The sequence below is a fragment of the Schistocerca gregaria genome, chromosome 9 (assembly GCF_023897955.1).
Source record: "Schistocerca gregaria isolate iqSchGreg1 chromosome 9, iqSchGreg1.2, whole genome shotgun sequence".
NCBI lineage: Eukaryota > Metazoa > Arthropoda > Insecta > Orthoptera > Acrididae > Schistocerca > Schistocerca gregaria.
Genome location: NC_064928.1, coordinates 145,988,701 through 146,016,071, shown reverse-complemented (window position 1 = coordinate 146,016,071; position 27,371 = coordinate 145,988,701). Strand labels below are relative to the sequence as shown.

The 27,371-nt window shown below is 40.6% G+C and overlaps 1 protein-coding gene across 3 annotated transcripts in view; it reads left to right on the top strand.

Annotated features, from left to right (window-relative positions):
* Window positions 1-27,371, top strand: part of LOC126292231 (centrosomal protein of 164 kDa) — a 625,143-nt gene that overhangs the window by 503,247 nt on the left and 94,525 nt on the right. For all 3 annotated transcript variants that reach the window (XM_049986106.1, XM_049986107.1, XM_049986105.1), the window contains exons 13-15: window positions 3,984-4,117; window positions 10,419-10,641; window positions 27,218-27,346. In XM_049986106.1, the coding sequence (XP_049842063.1) occupies window positions 3,984-4,117; window positions 10,419-10,641; window positions 27,218-27,346 (486 nt within the window). The remainder of the gene's footprint in view (window positions 1-3,983; window positions 4,118-10,418; window positions 10,642-27,217; window positions 27,347-27,371) is intronic.

Below are 27,371 nucleotides of genomic sequence, written 5' to 3'. Positions count from 1 at the left end.
TGGAGTCACCACCAGCTTTTGCAGTGCCTAGTTGGCAACCTGGGTCCATGGCTTCATGGGGTCTGCACAGTTGAACCCTACCAGGCCATGGCTTTCCAGTCATATAGGGTCCAACCCGTATGGTCACAAGCTTCCAGTAAGAGATATCTGTGAAGATGATTATCCTGTCAAATAAAATTAATGCAAACAAGTATGAAAATTTGCAATTGAAACTGTAAAAATGCTACTTCTGAAATCACCATCTGATATGTGAAAATACCATTTTCAACTCTTACATTTTTGTGCCTTTAATTTTGTAGTCACCCACTTTAACTGATATCCACAAAACTGTTATATTTTAGGCTTTCCTGTCATAGTAATTATTGGAAGTTTCTTAGGTGTTGCATTGGATGCTGTTGTTTGCATTTGAATAAGATGAGCATCTGCTTCATTGAAGTATTCTGCTGTTCCCATAACAACATTCAGTGTGACATTCCTTTTCAGTGTCCTCAAAGATGTCCCTAGGGGGAAGCCCCCTATCCAATTGTAAAATACTAATAAAGCTCTAATTCTGTAAAGAATTGAACCTCTGCATACAAAATAGCATAAGACATCTGATTACTTTAAGGCAAGTTGAAAAAGCGAGAGGAAGAGGGATGTATATATATAGGGTGTCCCATTTATCATGACCACCCTAAATAACTGTTTGTCCAGATGCAAATTACAAAATGTTTCAAGCAAATGTTCTTTAGGCATCAGGGGGACATCAATCAGCACGATTGCCTTCATTGTAGCTTTGTTTTTTACAAAGATATGAACAGTGGTATGTATTTTTTATTTGGTAATTCATTTCCTTTCCTAAAGACATATTTAAAAATGTATCACTGTGTACCATTCACAAACACAACGTTATTAATTACATAACACATCAATGACTTTGGACCCGGGATCACAAACTCGTCCACTTGCTGGAGTTGTCAGAAAATAAACGAAAACCAAGTAAAAACATGACACAAAATTGACTTTGACTCTCCTTTACCATTTCCCAGGAGTAGAACATTCAAAGGTGCTCAGAGTGGTGACCCTGGACACTGATACACTGGGGCACTCATTGAATGAAAGAATTATGTACTGCTTCCAGTGTTGCCTGGTGAAGAGAATTACAAGCAAGCACGATACCTTCCTGCATGTCCTCTGGAGTTGTTGGAATATCACGATAGACAATGTCTTTAATGCATCGCCAAAGAAAAAAAGACCAGAGGATTTAAACCAGGAGACATAATAGGCCAGGCAACTGTTCCTTCTCAACCAATCCATCTTGCAGGATACCTTTGGTTCAGAACACGATGTGCACACAAGGCATAATGTGCTGGACATTCATCGTGTTGATACCACATAAGCATTCTGGTTCTTAGCGGCACTTCATCCAGAAGAGGAGGAAGAATTCGTATGAGGAAGGTGGCATACGTTGTGCCATTTAGACAACTATTTATGAAATAAGGGCCAATAATTGTAGTACCAAGCATCCCACACCAGATGTTAGCTTTCCATTGATGCTGATGTTCCACCTGTCAGCCGTCGTGGGTTGTCACTGGACCAATAATGCATGTTCCTTGTATTTACCTGACCTTTGTTTGAGAAGGAACATTCATTGGTAAATATAACATTGGAGAAAAAGTTCGGGTTGGTGAGAATTTGCTGCTGTGCCCACTGACAAACCTGTACACGATTCTGGAAGTCATTCCCATGCAATTCTTGATGTAGGTGGTAAGGATGAAATCGGTGATGTGTAAGAATACTATGTACGCTGGCTTTAGGAATGCCAGTCTTGTATTCAAGCTGTCATGTGCTAACATGTGGATTCATAGCAATGGAAGCAAGAATAGTAACTTCAGCAACTTCGTCTGTGCCAGTGCTGTGACGACTGCGTTGTCGTGGGTTGAAACTTCCTGTTTCCTGAAGTGTCGCAACATGACGAGAAAACATCCATTGAGAAGGTGGGTTCTTGGCAGAATATTGCTCTCTGTACAGTCCTGCTGCCTGCATAGCATTTCGCCTACCTTCAACAACAACAACAATAAAAGAAATGTTATGTCGATGCAGTTTGTAGGAAGGACAGCCTTTACTGTATGCCTACTCTATGCAATAGTATTTAAAAGGACTAAACTACTGTACTAAATGTACCCATACATAAGAAAACGGTATTGCAATTACTGTTCTGCCGAATTACATTATCCATAGATGAGTAGCATTTCTACCTTTTCTTTGTTGGTGTTCATTCTACTCACACAACTCTTCAACTGATGATAGTTTACAGAATGATGGCTGTGCATTCTACTTATGTTTACATTTGTCCTCTTGTCAATGTCAGCACGTGGATGTGTTCCATGTTGGCCGTGAATCCAGTATTTTGAGGCTGTAAGAACCTCGCAGTGAGGAACTGTTATTTTAGAAATAACTGTATTTCCAATAATTTGTTTATATGGAGTGCCATTTACTTTTTATTGGCAGAACGTGAGAAACTGCACAATTACATTCCACTTTAAAGTCACAGATAATTTCCATTCTTCAAGAAAATAATGAACTGTCTATTTCCGTAACAACTATCACACTGATCTCAACTACATGTTCGAATAACGATATATTGATGATGCAGTCTTAACTAACACAGATCACAGCAGACAGCAAGTCTGTCCTCTGGCACTGCCATGTGAGACTGCCAAACCAGCTCCGATCTTACAGCCAAACAGCTTTATCAACCATCCAAGTTGGGCGCGATCCGAAGATCACCAAAGTGCTTCGTCTGCCTTTTTGTTTAGCAGTTGTTTATTATTCTGCTGGTTATTAATACTTGTGAAATAATGGAATGACCGCATACTATTGAGAGATGCTTTAATTTGAAAATCAAGTAAAAACCCAGTCACAGAGAAGGATCGCAGTTTCAGGCAGTCTTTCTCATGATACTCATACTGAGCAGACCATCTATCTCTGGTACCTCACACTACATTGCATCATCTTGTTACTGCTGGCTTCTCAACTGCTCCATAAAGAACATGTTGTATCTAAAATGATAGCTGGAAAGCCATAACTATTACAGCTTTACAAATAAGTTAATGTGGTAAATATTTGACATTGAACATGTAAGCGAGAGGAAGGTTAGAAAATGTCTGAAATTACGTTTAAATGTTTTTGTTAGTTCATAAAGTGCTCTCATGAAATACTGGATGAGTATAGTCTTGGGAATTTGCACTCCACTTTAAGAAAAACCTACTTTTTCATGCATCTTATTGTTTATGATATGATTAACTATGTGTTAACAATGATTTGATTTTGCAGGTACATTCAGTGGTATAAATGGATACTCTCTGACAAATGTAGTGTGAGTAGTTAATAGTAAAGAAATAATAATTAAAATATTGTGCCTAATATAGAAGTTCTATTATATGAACAGCAAAAATGTAAAAAGCGATGAATTTTTTTTCCTCTCATCGCTTTTGACTATGGTGGTGGTGAGGGAGGGGGAGGGGGGGGGGGCGAATGTGGGCCCTTCTGAGGAAAGTTTTGTAAAGGTCTGAAATTGCATAGAAAAATTGCTGCAAGTCACTACGTGCTCTCATTCTTAAATACTGAATAAATACAGTCTGGGTATTTTTGTGCTGTGTGTTTTACTGCCTTAAGATACACAGTTTCTAAATGTAATACTGTTTTACACTTTTAACACAGGTTTGTACTTCTCAATAATAGATTATGACAGCATTTACAATTTTTGAAATCAGCCAATAATTATATGAAGTATTGAAAATCAAATTTTTGTTGCCCCTGGAAGCTGTTAGATAGGCAACCTGCAACTGGATTAATACACCATGAACCTTCTTAGCCATTTCGTAATGGAGATCACTGAGAGGCAAAGAACGGTACACTGATAGTGCAGTAGTTCAGTTTGTGAATATTATTATATTGAATTAGACAGCATGGATTAAAACTCAATGTTTTGTTTCTGTTAGGAACAACGACTTTCAGAGCTGGCTGAACGACTGGCACTAAAGGAAGAAGTGGAACGAGAGAGGATTATCAGTGAGTCCCGGTGTCGGCTGGATGCTATCAGAGTCAACACAGAGCAGCAGGAGCGTATTCTCAGGTAAAATGCTGTGCAGTAATTATTTTACTTGTGGTTCACTACGACAACTGCTGAAATTTTCAGTGGCTCTCAGATAACTCTATTGCCGGCACAAAATCATTGAGTGCTGTGCAGTCAATATAATGAGTGTACACTGTTGTCAAAATTCAAGCTATGATATTAGAGAAAGGAGAAAATTTTGCCATATGGCACATGAATGGCATTGATATTAATTGAAATGTGTTTTTGTTAATTTTGTTCATATTATTCAACAACAACAGCAGCAGCAGTAGCAGTAGTAGTATGGTATGTGGATCACTTTTACAAGGATATTGTATATTGTATGGTTATATTGTTTTGCCCACTGTTTCACCTGCACACACATAAGCATACATTTCACAAAGTTTTCACATATTTCACATGTATTTGTATACGTATTTCGTCTGTATCTCTACTGAATTTTGTCCTGCAGTTTCATCTGAATTGTGAGTAAACTTGGATACTGCCAGTAACTGATTATGTAAATGTATCTGTGGTACTGAATTGTATGGCACAATCTTTGGCCCCAAAATACAGTGTGGTTGATGCTTTGAACAACACAAATGAGAGAGATTGTGGTTCATAGTCTTAAAGAACAGCAAGTCAACTAATTGTAGGAAATAAATACCAACAGTCCACTTTTGCTCATTTCTACATGGCACCTCTTCTGATCATCAGTTCCATCCCAAGCAGTAGTACGGGTATCTTAGTCTTTTTTATGCAAATAATGAGTCAGTACCTACTAGATTTGGTTGAAATTGCATTCCTGAGCTATGCTTTTATGTTACAGCCTTTCAGTCAAAACCCTCTGCCATAGGGATGCTAGGAGTGTCTTACCATCCCCGTAAATTTTTCCAGGTAACAAGCCATATGTGTGCCAGTTATATCAGGCATTACAGAGACATGCTGTTTTATCACCACTTGCACACCACCTTAAATTGTTTCCTGAGTATCTCTGTGATGGTTTGCTGGGTAATGGCAATGCAATATGTTAGCTGGAGGTTAGGCATCTAACATCAAAATGTCTTTACTGAGGTGGGTGTCCACTACAAACAGAAAACATTGAGAACAGCAAGTGTGGTCAAATGTGAGCTACTGCCTGCATTGCCTTGCCCAAAAGCAGTGCGGTCCCCATTGCCGTTCAGTGAACATGCAATTACAGAGGAACCCCATGTTCAACAAGAATGTCCTACCTTCAGCACTAGATTAAATAAATTTTCTTCAGAAGCTGACAATCATCATTTGATGGTTATATATATAAAATAGAAAGAAACTTCCACATGGGAAAAATATATTAAAAACAAAGATTCCAAGACTTACCAAGCGGGAAAGTGCCGGTAGATAGGCACAATGAATAAAACACAAACACACACACACAGAATTTGAGCTTTTGCAACCGGCGGCCGCTTCGTCAGGAAAGAGGGAAGGAAAAGGAAAGATGAAAGGATGTTGGTTTTAAGGGAGAGGGTAAGGAGTCATTCCAATCCCGGGAGTGGAAAGACTTACCTTAGGGGGAAAAAGGATAGGTATATGCTCGCGCGTGCACACACACACACACACACACACACACACACACACACACACACACATATCCATCCATACATACACAGACACAAGCAGACAAATATGTCGGATTGGGAGAGAGGTTTGGAGGAAAGGTTAACTACTGAATTGGGGTGTTGTGGTTCCAGATTGTGTTGACTAGAATTTTGAGGTGTTGGGGGGAGTGGAGCTGGAAGTGGGAGATTGAGTAGATGGGAGAGACTGGGTCTGTGTGCAATGAGAGGAGGTTGAGGTTTGTTGGAAAGCTTGTGGAGGGTGAGTGAGTTGCCTTTCCGGAGGTGGGAAACCAGGAGATTGAATAGTTTTTTTAGGTGGAGGGTGGCATGCTGTTCTAATTTGCAGTTGGCCTGTAGGAGGATGCTATGAACAGCCGGTGTGGATGTGGGAGAGGAAAGATTGAGGACTTTGATTTGGGATAGGAGTTGACGGGTGTGTTCATTGGCCGAGTCGATGTATAGGTGAAGGATTAGGCGGGTGAGGGCTATGGATTGTGCAGTTTGGAACTGGTATAAGGACTGATGGAAAGAAGGATTTCAGCCAGAGATGGGAACTTTAAGTGTGAGGCCTTTGGGGGTAATGCCAAATTTCAGACAAGCCTGAGTAAATAAAATATGGGAGCGTAATCTGGCTAGGGTGAAGGCATGTTTGCGGAGGGAAAGTAAATAAAATTTAATGGGATTGTTGTAGTGATGTTGACATGGTATTAGACGAAAGGATGTGGGTTTTAAGGGAGCGGGTAAGGAGTCATTCCAATCCCGGGAGCGGAAAGACTTACCTTAAGGGGAAAAAAGGACAGGTATACACTCACACGCACACACATATCCATCCGCACACTCACACATACACATGTGCGGATGGATATGTGTGTGTGCGAGTGTATACCTGTCCTTTGCTGTCCACATGGAGAAGAAGGTATGAGTGGAGGGTGGGTAGGTCAGGGTTTTGGGGTAGGGGCAGAGGTGGATGTTGGGCATGGGTCAGCAGAGATTGAGGTCAGGACAAATACAGGATCGAAGGATGGGTTGTGAGGATAGCTCCTGCCTACAAAATTTGGAGAAGCTGGTGTTGTCCAGAAGGGACTAGGTGATACAAGTTGTGAAGCAGCCTTTGAAATGGAGCAGATAATGCTCAGCACCTGTCCCACCATTTGGCGATCAGCTCCACACTCTGCCACAGGTTGGTTGTGTCCATTTGCTCAAGTGGACTGCTGGTTAGTGATTGTGCCTACATAAAATGCTGTGCGGACATTGCAGTAACTGTTATGGGATAAGACAAGCCTGTGATGCAACTGAATTAGGATGTGCTGTTTGGTTGCATTGGACAGATATTGTAGCTAGATCTTCCACAAAGAAAAGTGGCACGGAGTGAGTGTGGCTGAAGGACAGACAAAGATATTGCATGGATAAGGTGTACAATGGAATACCACTTTCGGAGAGGTGAAAAGTATTCTGTGTATATTGCTGCTCATTTCCAGTTGTGACAATAAGCCCTTGTGAATAATATGGTTAATTTATACCTGTCCAGGGTGGTATCAGGTAATGCAGCTGGTTTCAGGAGCTAGTGGATGGATTAGGGGTATGGGAAATCTGTCTGTGGTCTAGGTTTGTGGGATAGTGCATGTCTGAAAAGGTTTCAAACAGTGGAAAATCCAGGATGGAATGTAACAATATTATGAGAAGGAAAGTTGCCACTCACCATATAGCGGAGATGCTGAGTCACAGATAGGCACAACAAAAACATTTTCACACTTAAAGCTTTCAGCCAATGGCCTTTGTCAACAATAGACACACAAATGTGCACACACTCTCACGCAAATGCAACTCACACACACGACTGTAGTCTCATGCAACTGAAACCAGTTGCCTGAGACTGCAGTCGTGTGTGTAAGTTGCATTTTCATGAGTGTGTGTGCATGTATGTGTGTCTATTGTCGACAAAGACCATTGGCCAAAAGCTTTGAGTGTGAAAATCTTTTAGTTGTGCCTATCTGCGACTCGGCATCTCCACCATATGGTGTCCATAAAGCTTTTAGTCAGACAGTATGCTGGATGGGGGAACTATCATCACAACAGATGCTCTGTCCTCAGGTGGCCAGACTACATGGGAGTGAGTTTTAGTGTGGTAGCTATCAAAATGCAGGCACTGCTGATGATTGGGCCTGGATAAGGTAGCTGAGCAGGTGTGTATGTATATATGTACGTATATGTGAGTATATGTGCCCAACAGCCATGAAGAAGGATTTGTTCAAAAGCTATCAATGTTTTCAGCCTTGCTTATGTGCCTGTCAATGACTCAGCTGCTGGGGTATATTTTGAGTTTCTGCCTTTACTCCTTCCATTATTTATATTCTATCAGAGACTTATCTTTATTGTATCCACATTGTTTTGCAATGTTCTCAAATGTGGACTGTGTGTGTGTAATGTACTACTTTTTAATGCCAGTGCTCTGTCTTGTTATACTAAACCCTAAGAAGTGAAACATCATTGTAATATAAAACTGAAAGTAGATAAGCAGACATTTTTGTGAAATAGTTTCTTTATTTCCTGATGGTATCCAATTACCGTATCATAAAAGCAGAAAAAGGTCTTGGCATAATCTTGGATAATCATCTAAATCAGAAAGAACAAAGTTGCAGTATGCCTTTTATATGCAATCCAGAAATGTGGAAAAGTATTTGTCCCTCAAATTAAACAAACTGTAAAGAAGACACGTCAGGTTGCAGACAGGCACAATTAAAAGACACTTACATAAAGCTTTCGGCCACAGCCTTCATCAGCAGAAGAGAGATACATGCCATTCACATACACAAGTAAAATGCATTCTGGTCCGAGATGCTGGAGTTGGCGGTCGTGTGTGTGTGAGGTGTGCTTGTTTGTGTGTGAATGATGTGTGTGTCTCTCATTTACTGATGATGGCTATAGCTGAAAGGTTTATGTAAGCACCTTTTAATTGTGCTTGTCGGCATCTTGACATATCTTCTTTATGGTAAGTAGCAATGTGTCTTTTTCTACATTATTTATGTTCCTACATGCAGTTTCCATTGTTTGTTCAATTTAGACAAAGATTAGTCCAGTTTTTATTGCTGTCAAAACTTGACTACTGTGATGTAGTTCATCACACCCCAGGTAGTGAAAATTCCATGAAATTGAGGTAACTATAAGCATTTTTGTAAGATACATTTGTCACATTTGGTTGTTTCAATGTGTGAGTCCCACCTATGCTTCTTTAGGTTGGATGTCACCTGAAAAGTGACATAATTTTTACATTCTCTGTTCACTTAATTGTGAACGTGCCCTCAACACCTCTTCTCCTCACACATCAGATACCTATGATCATTGCACAACTGCTATACCAGATTAGATACATCCAGCATCTTGGCTGTACTTTGCATAATGCTGAATCTTTCTCCATTTCCTTTTCCATTTTAACCAAATGACTGTGGAGCAAATTATGCTGCAACTTGTGTCTTATTCAAAACCACACTGCATTCGAGAGGAAATAAACCTTTATCTTTTATCATAGGCCTAGTCTCCTTCTCCACATATATCAGCCACTTTCTTTCAGTCCAACAGGGAACTGGTATCTCTGTCACACTGTAAACTGTCCATGCTCTTCTCACCCCTTTCTATTTTTGTTTACTCCCTTCCATCTCATTTGCTAATTGTACTCCATTAGTTCTCACTCTTCTTGTGACTGTATGGCAGCTGGCAAGACTCATTGGAATCAAGTTGATTTACTCATAAGAGAAACATCAACAGATAACACAAACACAGCTGTCAGGTAAGTAAGACAGGTCACAAGAGTGTGTACAGGCCATTAATCGCAGAACTGCAGTACAGAAAACTGTGTGCATTGTAGCTGCCTCAAATGCTCACTCCTGCTATGAAACAGAGAAGATTGCAATCCCAAAAACAAGAGAGTGTAAATGGAATTGTGCTACAAAGGATTACCAACACTAAAAATATTCAAGATGGTGCCGTCAGCTGGTAAAGTCACACTCGTAGTGTTCTGAGATGTTCAGGACACCACCATAAACACTGCACAGTATTGTAAGACCCCCAGAAAATTGAAAGCTCAAAGTCGAAGGGTCTGTCCACATCTGGAGTACTCTTTCCTTCAGCATGACAATGCCAGGCCAGACATGAGCACTGCAACATCTACAGCACTCCCATGCCTTGGGCTCACTGTCGTCGATCATCCGTACAGTCCCACTTGCCCCACCCTATTTTCATCTGCTTCCAAAACTTAAAGAACACCTTTGAGCGGTTTACTTTGATAGTGATGTTTCAGTGCAAACAGAGGTGGTGACTCTGTCAACAAAGTCGAACACTCTACAGTGATGGTATGAACAAACTGGCCTCTCATTGGGAAAATGGGATCATCACCATGGTGACTATGTTGAGAAGAAGTATGTAGACATTAAGAATAAAAAGACAGAACGTTCATAACATTGGTTTTTTTCAAAAAGCTTGACGAGTTACTCATAAAAAAGTGCCATTACTTTTTAGCATATCCCCGCATATGCACATGTGTGTGTGAGCATGCGTGTGTCTGACTGTTTGTGGGTGTACTATGATCGTTCATTATCATCATCATCATGATCATTACGTATTGCTCATGTATGATAAAAGTTATAATATTCATTCAATGATAATGCTTGGTTATATTTTTAAGACAGAAATAAATTCATAAATACTTAAATATTGTTACTGAACTTTAGGGCAGAGTGTGAAATGAGGCTGCAGCAGCTAGAAGCAGACTGCAGGGCACGGCTGGAGGCATCGCAGCGGGCGCGCGCTGAGGAGATGGCGAGGATAGAGGCGGAGGACGAGGCGCAACTGCGAGAGGCGCGCGCACGGCTGGCTGTCAAGCAGGCGGAGCTGCAGCGGCAGGTGGACGCTGCGATCGCCGAGAGGGAGGCCCTCCTGGCCAAGCACAGGAAGGTAGGTGGCTGGCACCACTTTCTCACCTCACTGAGTACAGATCAAAGTCACTGACTTACAGAACACGAGGCTTGTTATGAATGTACTGAAAAACTGCTTGCTAAGTTACTTTACAGTACTTCTTAATATACTATAGATCCTTTGAACAACAAACATGCCCAGTGATTGGAAGAAAGCAAGGGCACATCCATCTACAATAAGAGTGACAGAAGTGATCCATAGAACTATCATCCAATCTCATTTGCAGCTGCCGAAACCTTAGAACATACTATGAGCTCAAACACTGTGAGGTATCTCGATCAGAATGACCTCCTCCGTGCCGACCAACCCAAATTCTGAAAACAGTGGTTGTGTGAAACCCAACTCACACGTCTGTCACATGACATCCTGAAAGCCACTCATTGAGGCAATCAGGTGAGTGCAGGATTTCTCAATTTCCGAAAAGGTATTTGACTTGATACCTTTCTACACTTATTATCAAAAGTATGATTCTATTGGGGTACTGAGGGAAATTTGTGACTGGCTTGAGGATTTATTGCTACAGAGAGGATGGACCACGTAATCTCAGATGGAATCTTTGACAGAAAAGAAACATATTGAGTTATGTCCAAGAAAATTGCGTTGGGCCCATTGATCCTCATGTTGTACATTAGTAAACTCGTGGACAATGATATAATAAACTCTGATGCTCTGTAAATAATGCAGCTATGTATAATGAAGCATTATCTGAAAAAAGATGCACAAATATCCATCCATATCTTGATAAGATTTAACAGTCGTGGAAAGAATGACAACGTGCTGTGAGGGTTCGAAAATATAAAATTTTGCAAAAAATTGTAATATCCTATAGCTACAACATCAAAAAGTCACAACTACAATCAGTCAACTCATGTAAATACCTGAGTAACAGTTTTTAGGCATTTGATGTAGAATTACCGCGTATGCTCAGTCATAGATAAAGCAGGTGTGAGACTTCAGTTTGTTTATAGAATACCTTAGAAAACTGGAAAAACACTATTATTCTGCTTGCATGTAACTCTTCGTAGAATACTGCTGAAGAGTGAACGACCCCTACCAGATGGGATTTGCACGGCATTTACATGCGGCGCTGTCTGACGGCCATGCAGCAGCCACGCCACCTAAACGGCCAGCCAGCCAGCCAGCGGCCGCCAGACTTGGACTCAGTGTTGATTTGACTGTTACCGAGTACACATGTCTTACTTTGTCTACTTGCTCTGTGACTTACATTTATTGTGTCGTCTCTCAAATATATATGTGTTCAACTTGACGTTATAACAATTGGTGACGAGGTAGTGATTTTTCTTTTCCATCGTTGACCCACAGATTCCCATGGCTACTTTGGAGCAGCTATTGCAAGGTCTCATAGAACAGCAAACGCTTCTTACTAATGCAATTCGTGATTTAATCTTGGCATCCAGTGCGGGGCGTCTCTCGTCATTGTCAATACCACCTTTTCCTCCTTACGATGAGACAGTGAAAGACTGGTCTGATTATGAAAAACGTCTTCGACAGCACTTCTTGGCATTTCGTGTCGTGGATGAGCAAACATGTAAGTCTCTGTTCCTTTCATGGATTTCACCTCAAATGTATCGGTTGTTGTCGCAATTGGCTCCTTTGAAAGATTCTGTGTCTTTGTCCTTTGCTAAAATGTGATCACTTCTGTCCATTTATTTTCAAAAGCACACACATGTGGTAGCCTCTCGTGTTGCCTTTTATCGTTGTAAAAAACAACCAAATCAATCCTATCGTGCTTGGACTGTTGAACTTCATGGGCTCAGTCGAAAGCGTCAATTTGTTACTGACGTTCACAAAGAATCCTACGCCGATTCCATGGTACGAGATGCTATTATCTGGTCGGTGCCCGACAAAGAAGTTAGGCAACATGCCCTTCAGTTGGCAAATCCGACTCTAGATGAAGTCCTATTCATCGCGCAGTCTTTTGAAATTTCTCATGTCACTGGAGTGCAAATAGAGGCAGGGGGTGACGTCGGGGAAATACAACCTCTGTGCGCTGTTGATGATGCGTGCGGCGCGTCCCTGCTGGCTGATGTGGCCGCAGTATGCTCCCACACGCAACCTCAGCCTAACTGTAAACAACCCTCTAAGAAACTGCAGCAAAACCCCGGTAACTTCCTTCATGTCTGCAGTGTTTTACAAAACATTCACAGGAGGATTGTCCCCAACATTGGGCTGTGTGTCACAATTGAAAAAAGAAGGGTCATGTGTCTTCAATTTGCAAATCCGACCGCATACATGATATTCATGACCGTGACACTGATTCCTTTTCTGTGTTGTCTATCAATTGTACTTCCTACCTTTCAGGGAAGTTATTCATCACTGTCCACATCCTTGGTTGGTATGTTCACATGCAAGTGGATACTGGTTCTGCTGCCACTATCATCAATTCTCAGATGTATCTTCAGTTGGGTTCTCCAACCCTATCACCTGTCACTTGGCAATTATGGACGTACAATAAACAGAAGATTTCTCTCTTGGGACAATTTAATGCTGCGGTATTCTACAAATCGGTCGTTCGCACTGTTCCCACATTTGTGGTCGACCAGAGTAATGCAGAGAATCTTTTTGGTTTCGATGCCTTTCGTATTTTTGGGTTCTCCATAGATGACTCTGTCAATATTGTCTCTGATGCTATTCCTTATGCTCAACTGGATTCCTTGTCGATGACATTTTCATCCCTGTTTTCTCCTGAGTTAGGCCACACAAACGACTTTGAAGCTCATATCATGCTCAAACTCACTGCTCGGCCTAAGTTTTTTCGGGCTCCGCCTCTTCCTGTGGCCCTTCATGATCAGGTAAAATGGGAGCTGGACCGTCTCACTACTTCAGGGGTCTTGCTTCCTGTCACTTCCAGTGAGTGGTCCTCTCCTGCCATTGTCGTTGCTAAGCCCAATGGGGATATTCATCTCTGTGGCGATTTTAAAGCCACTGTAAATGCTCAATGCCTCATCGACACTTACCCTATGCCCCAACCTGAAGAATTGTTCACTAAATTGACTAGAGGACAGTATTTTTCTAAAATTGACCTGCCAGAAGCTCATAATCAACTTCTTCTCGACACTGCTTCCCGGCAGTTTCTGGTCCTTTACACGCCTTTCGGCCTCTGTCAATACCAACGATTGCCATTCGGGGGTTGGCAGTGCCCCTGCTCGTTTTCAGCGATTCTTGGAACAATTATTGCTCCCTGTCCCTGGGTGTATCAATTACATGGACGACATTGTTGTCACTGGCTCCACCACTGAAGAACATATTCAAAATCTCCACACACTTTTTCATGTCTTACAGAGTGCCGGTCTTAAGTGTAATCTTCAGAAATCACAATTTTTTCAGGCATCTATCACATACTTGGGGTTCCAACTCTCTCGGAATGGTATTCATCCGCTTCAGCAGACTGTCGCTGCGATTGATGCCCTTCCTCGCCCTACATCTGTTAAGGAACTGCAGGCCTTCTTTAGGAAAATAGCATACTATCACAGGTTTTTACCGTCTGCGGCTTCGGTGGCTCAGTTGTTGCATCTCCTGTTGCATAAAAACATGCCCTTTCACTGGTCTGCATGCGGCTTTACAGAAATTGAAGACTATGCTGAAACAGGCCCGTGCCTGGCTACTTATTGACCTGGCCAACATCTCATTCTGGCCACGGACGCCTCTCAATACAGGGTTGGTGCAAGCCTTGTGCACCATTTTTCTGAAGGTTCTGAACGACCCATTGCTTATGCCTCCAAAATGATCACGGATGACCAATGAAAGTATTCTCAAATTGAAAAAGAAGCTTTGGCCATCATTTATGCTCTTCATAAGTCTGGTGTTTTTCTTTATGGATCCATATTTCATCTTGTTACGGACCACAAACCACTTGTTTCCTTGTTTCATCCATCAACGTCGCTTCCTGACAAGGCTGCACACCGCCTCCAGCATTGGACTCTTTACTTGTCTCGTTTCAATTAAGAGATTCATTTCCAGCCGACGGCTCAACATGCGGAAGCTGATGCACTGTCTCACCTTCCCATGGGTCCTGCTCTGGCATTCGATAGGATTTTTGTGCCCGTCACGGTGTCATGCATGTCACGGCCCCTCCGTTCCATCCACAGTCAAACGGTGAGGCTGAACAACTGGTCCGCACATTTAAGGCTCAGATGAGGAAACTCCAGACTTCTTCTGCTGCTGCTGATGCGCTTCTCCAATTTTTGGCTTCTTACCGTTTCACCCCCATGGGCGACCACAGCCCGATGAGCTCTTACATGGCCGACAGCTCCGCACGCTACTTTACCTTCTGCGGCGTTCCACCTCACGGCCGCGGGTGCCTTCGCTTGGCCGGTTCACTGCCGGCGACCTTGTATGGATATAGGGATATGGCAGGTGGCCAAAATGGAGTCCTGGCCGCATCTTACGTCACCGTGGCCAATGCCTGTATGAAATCCAGATGGACACGGGTGTTGCAGTGCGTCATTCAGACCAGTTTCGACCTTGTGTGCCGGCAACGCCTGTTCCGAATGCTGCTACGCCACCTCTGGCTCTACTTGACACTCGGGATCTTGGAATCTCTCATTCCTCACGAGGCAGCCCTCTCACTATCATCTCGGTGCCAGCACAAGAACTGACACCATGCAGGATCCAGATTACCATCATCTGTTGGAGCAACTCTACTTGCCTCCTTCTCCTACGGACACTGACACGTCACCTATGTCTCCTATTATAACAACCGGACTTGTCGCAATGGGCAGATTGGGGCACGGGGCCGCAGCAGATTCGACCCCCACATCTCCTGTCATCTCAACCCGTTATCATCGGGGACACTTCTGTCCATACGGGAAGTATCCTCCTCGAGACTTTTCGGCCAGTCAAACTACACCTATGGGCGTTAGAAATCTACAGGCCACCTCCATCAAGACCAGTGCAAAAAATTCAAAGAGTGGGGGAAGAGTTGTGACTTGCCGATCTTTCAAAGTGCCGACGCGCAGTTACGCGCGTCATTTACATGCGGTGCTGTCTGCCAGCCATGCAGCAGCCGTGCCACCTAAGCGGCCAGCCAGCCAGCAGCCGCCAGACTTGGACTCAGTGTTGATTTGACTGTTTCCGTGTATACAGGTCTTACTTTGTCGACCAGCTCTGTGACTTACATGTATTGTGTCGTCTCTGAAATATATGTGTTCAACTTGACGTTATAACAATACTGAGCGTATACAAAGAAGGACAAGGCAAATTCCTACAAGTTTGTTTGACAAACAGGAGAGCAATACAGAAATATTGAAAAGCCGAAACTGGCAGATGCCATTAATCCCACAAAATCGTACTTATTAAGTTTCAAGCACCAGCAGTAAGTTGAGAGTCTAGATCTATTCTTCATCTCACATGCATCTCTCCCAAAGAATCGTGAAAATTCTTAACACTTTATACCACACTAGCTACTCTCTGCCATGCACTTTTCAGCTGTTTTTGGAGTATATACATAAATGTAGAGGTAGAAGAGATCAAATAATTGAACTATGCTCTACGTAATGTTAAAAATTCTTAACTTATAATGCCCACTACAAATAGTGTGTTTCAGAAGAGGGCTATCATCTCTTATGTGTAGTGGTATTATTTGTGTGTGCGTGTGTGTGTGTGTGTGTGTGTGTGTGTGTGTGTGTGTGTGTGTGTGTGTGTTTTCGGAGAGGGAGAAGAGAGTCATTGAAATAGTTAAGCTTAAAACTGTATAATCATGTAAAATGAAAGAGAAACCCTTAATGAGTCATCTAAATGGTCAGTGTGTTGCTATATTTTCAGCTGGGAGTATATATTATAATACATAAAAATTTGTTCCACACCATAGTCAGAAGTCACAATTATAAACCATGAACGGTGCAGATAACTAATTATTATCAAGTAGGAGTACTTCTGTACAATGATGGTGATAGTGTTTACGTGTTTGCAACTTGTCTTGAAAATTGGGATTATTCGAGGAATTCTTAGAGACTCTTGGGGGAGCTGAACAGTTTATAGGTGGCAATAAATGTTCTGATACATTTTGCCACAAACACTGTAAGGTTCTGTATCAGAAACAATAGTGTGTGGGGTCATGTAAGAAAACATGTAAGAAGTGCATTTGATTGTAATGTTTGTTGGTTGATGGCAGCCACTTTCAGCATACTTGTAAATGTTGGCAATATTCATTGCCCTTCGTGGCTTCTCAAGCTCCAGGTCTGTCTCCCACTGAACAATTTTGAAAGCTCAGAAAGTAATATTTGTGTGAAAATCTTTCATGTAGCTATGAACTCATCATTCCACATAGAAACAAGTATTTTTTTTAATTTTATAAAAAATTATGAATATGGATCCATAATTGAACATGAATATTTTGTATATCAGCATTGAATATTCAGGCTTTCATTCTTTTTTATACTAGTTTTGACAGAGAAAAGTCACAGTGTCATGGTTAAAGTTGGTGACTGTTGTACTGTGAAGAATGCCCCATTTGAAATGTTATTATTGTACTTATATTACACTCTAGTGACCATATTCTAATATACCACATGGCAACTCAAAAGATATCATTCGCAGCCTTAAAAGCTACTAAAGTAAAACTTGTTCTCACATACAGTCAAAAACGGTTGAGAAAAATTTAGAATTTTCACCTGTAAATATCATGGCTTTTGATAAAACAAAACTGCCCACCTGTTTTAGGTTTTGCTTTGGATGGCATTTTAGTATTGTATTGTTCCTGGTGGCCACATATTGTGAAGTATAGGTGTAGAGCTTTGATCTCTGAGTGAGAAACATGAAGTGGTTTTCATATTTGGCACTGAACACTCACTGAAAATTTTTCCCACTAATGAAGCAGAATTTTTATACAGGGTGCTTCAGAGACACTCTACTACTTCAAAATTTAATGAATATTTGTTGTGATGGTTCACACAGCTGTTGTTTAAAGTTTTGAGAAAATGTATCAAATATTTTACATTTTTTTAAAGATATGTTGTGACTACCAAACCTAAATTCAATTTCTGGCCAAAGCCCTCCAACATGTCAGGTTTAACTGTTAAATCTGTTGTAAAAGGAAATTTATTACATGACTGCTTACCCACTTTTTAAAATTTAATCATATGGCTTGCCCCCTCTCCCGATGGGTAGGCCGTTCGCCGGGTGTTGGTCTTTCAATTTGACACTACTTCGGTGACCTGCAGTCAATGAGGGTGATAGGATGATGATGATGATGAGTACAGCACAACACCCAGTTCCTGGGTGGAGAAAATTCCCCAATCTAGCTGGGAATTGAACCCGGGCCCAGAAGATTGACAATGCTTCACGCTGACCACTCAGTTACCGAGGGCGGACTGTTTACCCATGTATAGCACAGAAACAAATATCAATGAACTGATAATTCTAAACTGCCAAGCAACTGTCATCGTACAATACAATTCCAGATTCGCTCACATACGTGCATCCAGGATATTGCTGTGTGGCCACTGTAAGAAAAGCTGAGACAATGTAAGGAAGCAAGCCTCACAAGTCCAAAGAGTATAAGCAGAGTCTATGTAAGATAATGAGATGATTATGTAGGCAGGAACAGAGCCACAGGTGCAAAAAAAAAGTGTGCTTGTGGCTTTGTTGTAGACTTTGTGCTGTGGCACTGACCATCAGACTGGCTTATGTCATGTATCACCTTGGGGGCCCAGTTGTTCACAGTGTCTGTGAACCACTGTTGGGCCAACATATTAGACTAACTTCTTCAGTTGTGCTGTTGGTTCTCATTCTGAAACCAGCAAGTGTATGTGATTAACATAATATAAAAACTCCTTTCTTACACTTTCTGAGATGTAAAAATTGAGAGATGTCATGTCTGGTGAATGAGATGGCCACACAAACAGCCCAACATGACCAGATTTAGTGATTGGAAATTTTAGTTGTGAAGGAATGACTTTGTTTCCTTTCTCTTATTAGCGATCAGCACTATAGAAATCAGGTCAATGTTCTAGTTTTGTAGGTACACCTTTTAAGCAAAAGGAAATTTAAACAAGTAAATAAGTAACATAACATAATATAACTAAGCTGTGTTATATAATATAAAATACATGTAAGCTGGTTGGCATGATCTCACAGTCATGGAAATCAAAAATCAAACTTAAGGTTGATTTTGATAAATGTAATCTCAGCTTTATTGCAGAGATCTAGCTATGAGAATAAAACAGGACTTTAGGAGAATAATGTATTTAATTGATGGAAGTAAATAGAATCTTGTCTCGTGGCAGTGTAGTTCAGAAACAAGGTAAATGTTAGCAACAAATTACAATGTTAGACAAGATAATGTCTAACTCTTTGCATATCATGCTAGGGCATACATAAATAGACACTGAATAAAACCATCATTCATATCTTGTAGTTCCAGAAATAATCATTGAGAAATATTAAATTGAAATCAGTACAAGAACTGTGAGGGCTCCTGAGAAAGCAAAGCTCAAAACCAGGGCATGGAAGATGCAGTAGAATACCTTTTGCATCCCAGACTGTGAGAATCTACAGTAAACTAGGTTCCAAATGTGAAACTTTACTGATAAAACAAACTTTAGTGAGACGAGTTAGCCAAGGTCATAAGTCACATGGCACTGTGCGGGTTGAGCTGCTGAGAGCACTGTTGGGAGATGTCAACTCATTGGAGCAGGAGCAAAGACTGAGTATCGTGACAGTTGAGAGCATGTGGCTTCCAGAAAATGTTGGGGAGGGTCATAGATCTGTCTACAGCGGAAGTTGTCAGTGTGGGCCTTTTTCAGTGTGGCAGTGGTATAATACCTGACAGGAGATGCAGTAGCCACTGATGTTTGGGGAGTGCAGCACATCATCTGCTGGAGGCGAAAAATGGTGCGCTATAAGTGTATATTAAATTATCAACTTTTACATTTGGCAAAGGAATTCATATTCTTATTATAGATATACGTGTCCAGCAGACACATTGCGATATATGTTTTTTAACTTAAAGTTAATTAATTCAGAAGATATCAGGATTTTAAGATATTAAAATGTAATTACCGTACAAAAATATATGTATCAAAATTGAAACCCAAGAACCAACAACATAGTTAACTTTGAAGACCAGTAGTTCACAATTTTTAGACAGTGATAAGTTCAGCTTGAATGTCCGTAGTTAAAAAGTCATTAATTATTTGAGATATGATTTCAAGACACTGACCATTATATACCATATAATATTTCATTGTTTTGTTCTGATAATATTTAAGCATGAAATTTTCTGACCGTGATGATGTTCTTATTTTTAATTTTTAAAGGCAATATTCAAAATTTAAACTTTGTTGAATAATATGTAAATGACAGCTTTTTTAGAATGTGGGGAGTTTTTCAAACATATCATTACAATATCAAAAAGTAGTGCCTTGTGGGTTTGTAAAACACAAGGATGCAAAATATTTGGTACATGAAGTAAATGGTCCTAAAAATCTTTATAATTTCCTGTTCCATACCGAAAGGTCTCTCCCACACAGCCTGGCCATCCAGTGACAGCGTATCCACAATGACAAGAACACTATTGTCCAGTATGTTGAGGGTCTCACCAAGACCTTCACAGACAGGCACCATCCTCCAGACCTAGTCTGCAAACAGAAATCACATGTCATTTCCCCACACACCCCCAATCATCCCACCACCCCCAAGAGCCAGCTACGAAAGAGTGCCCCCTTTATCACCCAATACCACCCCAGACTGGAACAACTGAACCACATCCTTCATTAGAGTTTTGATTATTGATCACCATGCCCTGGAATAAAAAATACATCCTACCCAAGATCCTTCCCAGTGTCCATCCAACTTCCACAGCCAGCACAACCCAGCATTTCCTATTCCAGCCCTGTTACAGTCTTAGCTAACCCCATCAAAGGCCGTGCCACCTAGGAAAGCAGCCGTATCATGTTGCAGCTCTGCTGCAACCATTGCACATTTTTTATTTGATACGACTACCACCGAGCTGTCCACTAGGATGAATGGCCACCACCAAACTGTGGCCAAGAGCATGGTACAACAACCTGTAGCACAACATGCTTGGTTTCACTGGCTGCTTCAAAACGCAGAACATCCTCCCCTCCAGAACAAGCTTTTAAAAACTGAGCAGATGGGAGCTATACTTTCAATACATTCTCTGCCACCCAAATTATCTTGCCCTCAACCTACAACAATCTACTTTCCCCAAGCCCTCCACTCAACTGTTTCCACCCTCTCTGTTCTATTACTTTCTCCTTATTCTTGTCTCCTCACCCTCTTTGTGTGCCTCCCTCTGCCAATGCACCTGCCCATGTTTTTCTTTTATTGTTCCTCTCCTTTTCCATTCCCTGTTCCCTCTCTCCCCTCTCCCCACCTCCCTGACAAACAGCATGCTGATGCTTCATCTTTTGGCAGTCTAGTCCCTGCCTGCACCACCAGATAGTGGTCTTCTCTTCCCTCATCCTTACTCTGCTACTCCTTCCCCACCCACTCCAGATTGCTGCTTACGTTCTACATGCCTCAGAACATGTCCTGTCAATAGATTTCTTCTTCTAGTCAAGCTGCATCTCAAATTCCTCTTATCCTCAATTCTATGCAATACCTCCCCATTTGTTATGTGATCTACCAATCGACTCTTCAGCATTCTTTTGTAGCACCATATTTCAATAGCTTCTATTCTCTTCTTTTCTAAACTGTTTATCACCCATGTTTCACATCCATACATGGCCACACCCCATACAAATACTTTCAGAAAAGACTTCTATGGCACTTAAATCTATACTTGATGTTAACAAATTGCTCTTGTTCAGAAATGCTTTGCTTGCCTTTGCCAGTCTACATTTTATATCCTCTCTACTTCGAACATCATCAGTTATTTTGCTGCTCAAATAGCAAAACTCATCTACTACTTTAAGTGTCTCATTTCCTAATCTAATTTCCTCAGCATCACCTGATTTCATTCGACTACAATTCATTATCCATGTTGCATCTTTGTAGATGTTTATCGCGCATCCTCCCTTCACGAGACTGTCCATTCAGTTCAGCTGCTCTTCCACGTCCTTTGCTGTCTCTGACAGAGAATTACAATGTCATCAGCAAACCTCAAGGTTTTTATTTATTTTCCCTGAATTTTAATCTGTACTATGATTTTTTCTTTTGTTTCCTTTACTGCTTGCTCAATACACAGATTGAATAACATCGGGGATAGGCTACAACCCTGTCTTGCTCCATTCCCAACCACTGCTTCCCTTTTGTGCCCTTTGACTCTTGTAACTGCCATCTCCTTTCTGTACAAATTATAAATATCCTTTCTCTCCCAGTATTTCACCCCTGCCACCTTCAGAATTTGAAAGAGAGCATTCCAGGCAACATTGTCAAATGCATTCTCTAAGTCTACAAATGCTATACATGTAGGTTTGTCTTTCTTTAACCTGTCTTCTAAGATAAGTCGTAGGGTAAGTATTGCCTCGTGTGTTCCTACATTTGTGGAATTCAAACTGATCTTCACTGGGGTCAGCTTCTACCAATTTTTCCATTCATCTGAATAGAATTCGTGTTAGTATTTTGCAACCGAGACATATTAAACTGATAGTTCACTACTTCTCACACCTATCCGCATCAGCTTTCTTTGGAATTGCCCTTAAGTGCATCACCCTTGTGTAGACCCTCTACATACTCTTTCCACCTTTCTGCTTTCCCTTCTTTGCTTAGGACTGGTTTCCCCTATGAGCTCTTGATATTCATACTGGCAGTTCTCTTTTCTCCAAAAGTATCTTTAATTGTTCTGTAGGGGTCATCTGTCTTACCCCTAGTGATATATGATTCTACATCCTTACATTTGCACTCTAGCCATTCCGGATTAGCCATTTTGCACTTCCTGCTGATCTTATTTTTGAGACTTTTGTATTCCTTTTCACCTGCTTTGTTTACTGCAATTATTTTATCAATTAATATCAATATCCCTTGTGTTACCCAAGGATTTCTGCTAGCTCTTGTCTTTTTACCTACTTGATCCTCTGCTGCCTTCACCATTTCATCTCTCAGAGCTACCCCTCTTCTTGTCAATCATTCCCTAACACTCCCTATGAAACTCTCTACAGCCTTTCCTTCTCATCCTGTGTGCTAAATCTCCCCTGATCCACGGTTATGGGTGACTTTCCCAAAATTTACCCCTTTTTCTAGACCTCTCTAGTTCTTTTCTTGCACCCCTCTTCCTTTCCCTTCAATCCTCCTGCATGAAGAAGGAGCCACTGGCTCTGACAGCTTGTCAGTGACAACTGTCTCTTATGTATGAGTTCTGACACCACTTGGTGAATAGATTTTTTATCTATGCAGTTAAATTATTTTGCCTCTACAACTTTTGGTTCTTTCAGTTTATCCAGGTCCCATCTCCTAAATTATGTATGAGTTCTGCTGCCACTTGGTAAGTAGATTTTTATCTATCCAGTTAAATTATTTTGTCTCTACAACTTTTGGTTCTTTCAGTTTATCCAGGTCCCATCTCCTAAATTCCTAACTTTTTGCAGTTTCTTCAGTTTTAATCTGCAGTTAATAACCAATAAATTGTGGTCAGAGTCCACCTCCGCCCCTGGAAATGTCTTACAATTTAAAACTCAGTTCCTAAACCACTGTCTTACCATTATATAATCAGTCTGAATCCTTCCAGTGTCTCCAGGTCTGTTCCATGTGTACAGCCTTCTTTCATGATTGGCTTGATTAAGTTATGCTCTGTGCAAAATTCTACCAGGCAGCTGCCTCTTTCATTCCTTATTCCCAGTCCACATTCACCTATTACATTTCCTTATCTTCCTTTTCCTACTATCGAATTCCAGTTCTTCATGACTATTAAATCTTCATCTCCCTTAACTATCTAAATATTTTCTTTTACCTCATCATACATTTCTTCAATCTCTTCATCATCTGCAGAGCTAATTATCATATGAACTTGTACTAATGTGGTAGGTGTGGGCTTTGTGTCTATCTTGGCCACAATTATCCATTCACTGTACTGTTTGTAGTATCTTAACCATTTCCCTATTTTTTATTCATTATTAAACCTATTCCTATATTACCCCTATTTGATTTTGTATTTATAATCCTATATTCACCAGACCAGAAGTTCTGTTCCTCCTGCCACCGAACTTTACTAATTCCCTCTATATCAAACTTTAACCTATCCATTTCCCTTTTTAAGTTTTCTATCCTACATGCATGATTAACGGATCTCATATTCCAAGCTTCAATTGTAGAATGCCAATTTTGTTTCTCCTGATAATGACATCCTCATGAGTAGTCCCCACTCGGAGATCTAAAGGGGGACTATTTTACTTCTGGGATATAGGGTTATAAATACGAAATCAAGTAGGGGTAATGCAGGAGTAGGTTTAATAATGAATAAGAAAATAGGAATGTGAGTAAGCTGCTTTGAACAATAAGGTGAATGCATTATTGTAGCCAAGATAGACATAAAGCCAACACCTACCATATGCCATCTAGCTCTGCAAATGATGAAGAGATTGAAGAAATGTATTATGAGACAAAGAAATTATTGAAATAGTTAAGGGAGACAAAAATTTAATTGCAATGGGGGACTGGAATTCCATTGCAGAAAAAGGAATAGTAGGTGAATATTGATTGGGGGAAAGGTGTGAAAGAAGAAGATGCCTGTTAGAATTTTGCATGGAGAATAATTTAATCATTGCTAATACGCAGTTTAAGACTCATAAAAGAATGTTGTATATGTGGAAGAGACCTGAAGCCACCAGAAGATTCCAGGCGCAGATGTGGACTCTGACCACAATTTATTGGTTGTGAACTGTAGAGTAAAGCTGAAGAAATTGCAAAAAGATAGGAAATTAAGGAGATGGGATCTGAATAAGTTGAAAGAACCAGAGATGGTTGAATGTTTCAGAAGAGGCATTAGGCAATAGTCAACAAGAACAGGTGAAAGGATTACAGTAGAAGATGAATGGGTAGCTTGAAGAGATGAAATAGTAATGGCAGCAGAGGATCAAATAGATAAAAAGACAAGGCCTAGTAGAATTCCTGGAGCATAACCATTATGTAAGTGAAACATGGATGATAAACAATTTAGACAAGAAGAGAATTGAAGCTTTTGAAATGTTGTTCTAACAGAAGAATGCTGTAGATTAGATGGGTAGGTCATGTAAGTAATGAGGAGGTACTAAATAGAACTGGGGAGAAAAGAAATTTATGGCACAGCTTGAATAAAAGATGGGATTAGTTGATAGGACGGATTGTGAGGCATCAAGGGATCACCAATTTAGTATTGGACAGAAGTGTGGGGCATAAAAATCATAGAGGGAGACCAAGAGATAAATACAGTAAGCAGATTCAGAAGGATGTAGGTTGCAGTAGTACACGGAGATGTCTGAGGCTTGCACAGGATAGAGTAGCATGGAGAGCTGCATCAAACCAGTCTTTGGACTCAAGACCACAACAACAACAATTGCAGTTTAACAGTTTTTTGATTCTTTTCCTTTACTTCTACTGTGAAACCTCAATGTCAGTGGGAAGTATCCTGTAGCTTCCCATGAGTATCTTTTAGTTTGATTGAAAAAGAATATTAAATTTTTTGAACCACTAAGAGACTATAGACCTTAGTATAGCACATACATTTCAACTTAATACCTCAAACCTTTCATGAGACAAATGACTTTTAACAGATGGACAGACAAATGGATAACATTGGGCAAAATTTTCTGTGTGATATATTAACATATTAATAATTTTGAATTTTTTTCCTTTACTTGCACTGTGGAACCTTGCTTCTTGCCAACTTACATGATCCAATACTTATTGATTGAGTTTATGAGTATCAAATTTGTGAAATAAATGGAAGTATATTTTGATTGCAATTCCTTAGAACCTTAGACCTACCAAGAGACTGTAGATCTTAGTGTGTGACAGAAACTTGGAGTTGATAGAACTAGCTGTTCCTGAGAAAAAGGTCTCTTAACTGACAAACAGATAAAAAAAGGCAAAAAACATTTTGCTGTGTGATATAATTACAAATGAACAATTTTTGGAATTTGTCTTTACTGGTAGTGTGGAACTATGCTTCTAGCCAAATTTAGTCATTCTAAGTCAATGAGAAGTACACTATAGGTTTTGAGGAATGAGTTCGTGAGTTTCAAAATATGTGGCATAAATAGCCGTATCTTTTGATTGCATTGACTTAGAAGCTTAAATTTTTTTTGCTGACAAGACCCCCTAGACTTTAGTATCTGATGGAAATTTCAATTTGATTTGCATTCCCATTCTTGAGAACAATTGTTCTTAACAGTCAGATAGACAGACAGACAAATGAACAACAAAGTGATCCTAGATAGGTTTTGTTTTTACTGATTGAGGTACGGAACTATAATTAGGTAGGGACCAACTCAAGGATGTAACCAAATTTCACATCTTGGTGCCATTGTGGAGAAAAACAATAGATGCCTCAAGGAAATCAAGAGAAGAATAGCAATGGTCAAGAGCCCATTCCAGAATAATGAAGAACCCTCTACTGAACAAGCACATGAGCTCCCACACTAAGAAAAGATTTGTTAACACCTTTGTGTGAAGTGTCTTGACATATGGGTATGAAACCTGGGCATTAGCAAAGTAGTGGAAATATGGTTCTGGAGGAGAATTACAAGAACTAGCTGGACTGACAGAAAAATGAATGAGGTGGTTCTACAGAAAATAGGAAATAAGAAAGAACTGCTGAAAGTTGTAGGCCAACGCAAAGCAAAACCTGTTGGACATGATATTCTGCTACAACACATTTTTGAAGGCAAGATCATAGGGAAGAAAGTGAAGTGATGACCAAGACCATCCTATTTTTAAAAAAAACATGATCATTGAAATGAGATATTTTTCACACATGGAGATGAAGAGAACTGCTAGAGAGAGGAATCTGTGGCTGCAGAGTCAAGACCTAGCCTTTTGATAGAAGAGGAATTGCCAGAAGTGAGGTATTTTGACCTGCTTTAATTAAAATACATCAGTAGGTTTATAAGGCAATTAAAAAAAAATGTCGGGATTTAGAAGAGTAATGTCATCACCTCAGGCTTTTTCAGGATTAGTTAATATCTTGCAAAATGATTGTGCCAAGGAAATTGGAAAAATTAAGGCTGATGCAGTAGATTATAGACAGTTGGTCCTATGATGCACCATCTGCAAATGGGACAATGAAGGAAGGAATTACGAGTATCAGTGGTACCAGAGGTGCCTTCTGTTGCACAGTGTAAGATGGCTGCTGGAATACACATGTAGATATAGAGACTGTAGCAGGTTGTTTTTGAACTGTGTAACTAAGAATCTGGGGGGGGGGGGGGGTGTCTCTAAATTCCTTGCAACTTGGTAATGTGGAAGTCATTTCATTTTGAGTTGAACTGTAAGTGGTGCATTATCATGTATAATTTAGTACATGTGTGATGTAAGAGGTGACTCATTGTTGTCTGAGAAAGAAGGCATATTAGTTTATATTTTTTGTAAGGTAAGTCTGCTGCCAGTGTCAAGGAATTTGTAATCCACTTAAAACATACTTGTTATTGTGACCACACAGGAGTTAGCTGACCTGGAGAATGAAGTGCGGCCAGAGCAGTTGTCGGAGGAGCACAGGGAAGCCTTGGACAAGCTGCGGGCAGAGCAGGAGGCGGCCCTCGAGAGGATCAAGGCGCAGTTCCAGCACGAGGTGAGCTGCCAGTCATTGCACCCTG